The following is a 1,567-nucleotide window of genomic DNA, read 5'->3' as shown; positions in this document are numbered from 1 at the left end:
TGAGTAATACTATCAGATTTTAAATCATAATTAACGAAAAGCGTAGACGAAGTTCAATAATACCTGGTTTTGCAGTTGTTGGCATCCTCTCGTTTACGTGCGTTGCACAAAAGTATTGTTCCCAAAGCATTAACAAGTAAATGATAAATTAATTGAGTAGTTTGCATATTTAAGGGGGCGAGTTGAGAGATCAATGATGTTCCGAATCTTTCTCCATATGACATCAGCAACCTGTCAGTATCTTTTTTTTTTTTAACACTTTTCATTGAAATAAGGTATTACAAATACATAGTATCGATCAGATAGAATTTTTCAAAAGGATCAGCCAGAATCTAAACATTACAAACCAACCTTATGATAAAACAAAGAGATGTCTTAACCAACCAGGATATCCAGCAGCAATGTAAGATTGATGGCGATCCTCTTTGATGACACTATCAGCAATCAGAGAAGCTCCTCTGATATCTGAGCGTTTCAAAGATTGAACACGCCAGAAAAAAAAATTATGAAGCTGAATGCAGATCTTTTGAGAGTAGAACTTAAGTGATGGCCAAGCAGATGGTTTAGTAACTGCCGCAACTAGATCTTTATCATCACTTGCAAAAATAATTGAACCGAAGTGAAGGTTTTTGAGACTATCGATTGCCCATAACCAACTTTCCATAGAAGCATCCATACGACTGTAAATAGCTGAGAAAGATCTTCTACCATGTAACAAAACATTTCCATCGCTGTCTCTAAGAACCCATGAAGCTCCACTTTCATTTTTGGAACTGCTCCAAGCAGAACCAATATCGCATTTGATCCAACCCGAAGGCGGAGGTTTCCAACCAAACATTATTTTCTTCTTCCGATCGAGGTCAATGGCTTTTTCCTCTTTTTCAATTGTCTTGATCAGGAACCAGTGATTTGCTTCTTCATACACTTTCTCAAGGAAATCTGGAGCTTTGGTTACGCAACCTTCAAAGAAATGAGAATTTCTGTTCTTCCAGATATTCCAAATGATCCAAGGACCCGCTCTACTGATATTCAAAGGGATGGAGGGGATATCCTTTGCTTTCAGAACATAGAAAATGTTCGAATATATAGAGGAAACAGAGAAGTCCGAGTGAGGCCGAGGAAAGTTACAAATGGCCCAAAATTGTCTAGCCAAAGTGCAAGTGAACAGCACATGATTTATGGACTCTCCTTCCATACCACAGATCTGACATCTAGAATCAATCTTCATACCTCTACTCAAAAGGTTATCAGTCACCGGAAGAGCTCCACTAACCGCTTTCCACAGAAACATTTTAATCTTCGGAGCTGTGTCCAGCGACCATATGTAATCTTTGATACCATTGAGAGAAGGAAGTACTGTTGCTGTAGCATACGCTTCCTTGTTGGCACTTTTTTCTGCAAACCAATAACCTGAACGGACCGAATATTCTCCTGATCTTGTGTGGTTCCAGCAATAAAAATCTTCTGAATTGATCACCGGTTTGATCTTGGAAATGATAGCAATGTCTTGTGGGTAAAAGAGATCATTTAACTTAGGTATATTCCACAGATGAGAGTTTGGAATCAA

The 1,567-nt window shown here is 38.4% G+C and overlaps 1 protein-coding gene across 1 annotated transcript; it reads right to left on the bottom strand.

Annotated features, from left to right (window-relative positions):
• Positions 1–352: 352 nt before the first annotated feature.
• LOC106321543 lies at positions 353–1,228 on the bottom strand. Its single transcript, XM_013759799.1, has one exon. It carries the CDS (start codon positions 1,226–1,228, stop codon positions 353–355), a length of 876 nt encoding a protein of 291 aa, XP_013615253.1.
• Positions 1,229–1,567: the final 339 nt, after the last annotated feature.

Source organism: Brassica oleracea, unplaced genomic scaffold (genome assembly GCF_000695525.1).
Source record: "Brassica oleracea var. oleracea cultivar TO1000 unplaced genomic scaffold, BOL UnpScaffold01939, whole genome shotgun sequence".
NCBI classification, from domain to species: domain Eukaryota; kingdom Viridiplantae; phylum Streptophyta; class Magnoliopsida; order Brassicales; family Brassicaceae; genus Brassica; species Brassica oleracea.
This window is presented reverse-complemented; position numbering and strand designations above follow the sequence as displayed.

Excerpts from the sequence above, each read along its gene's own strand:
- LOC106321543 (XM_013759799.1), bottom strand. The coding sequence starts at position 1,228 with ATGAAGATTGATTCTAGATGTCAGATCTGTGGTATGGAAGGAGAGTCC.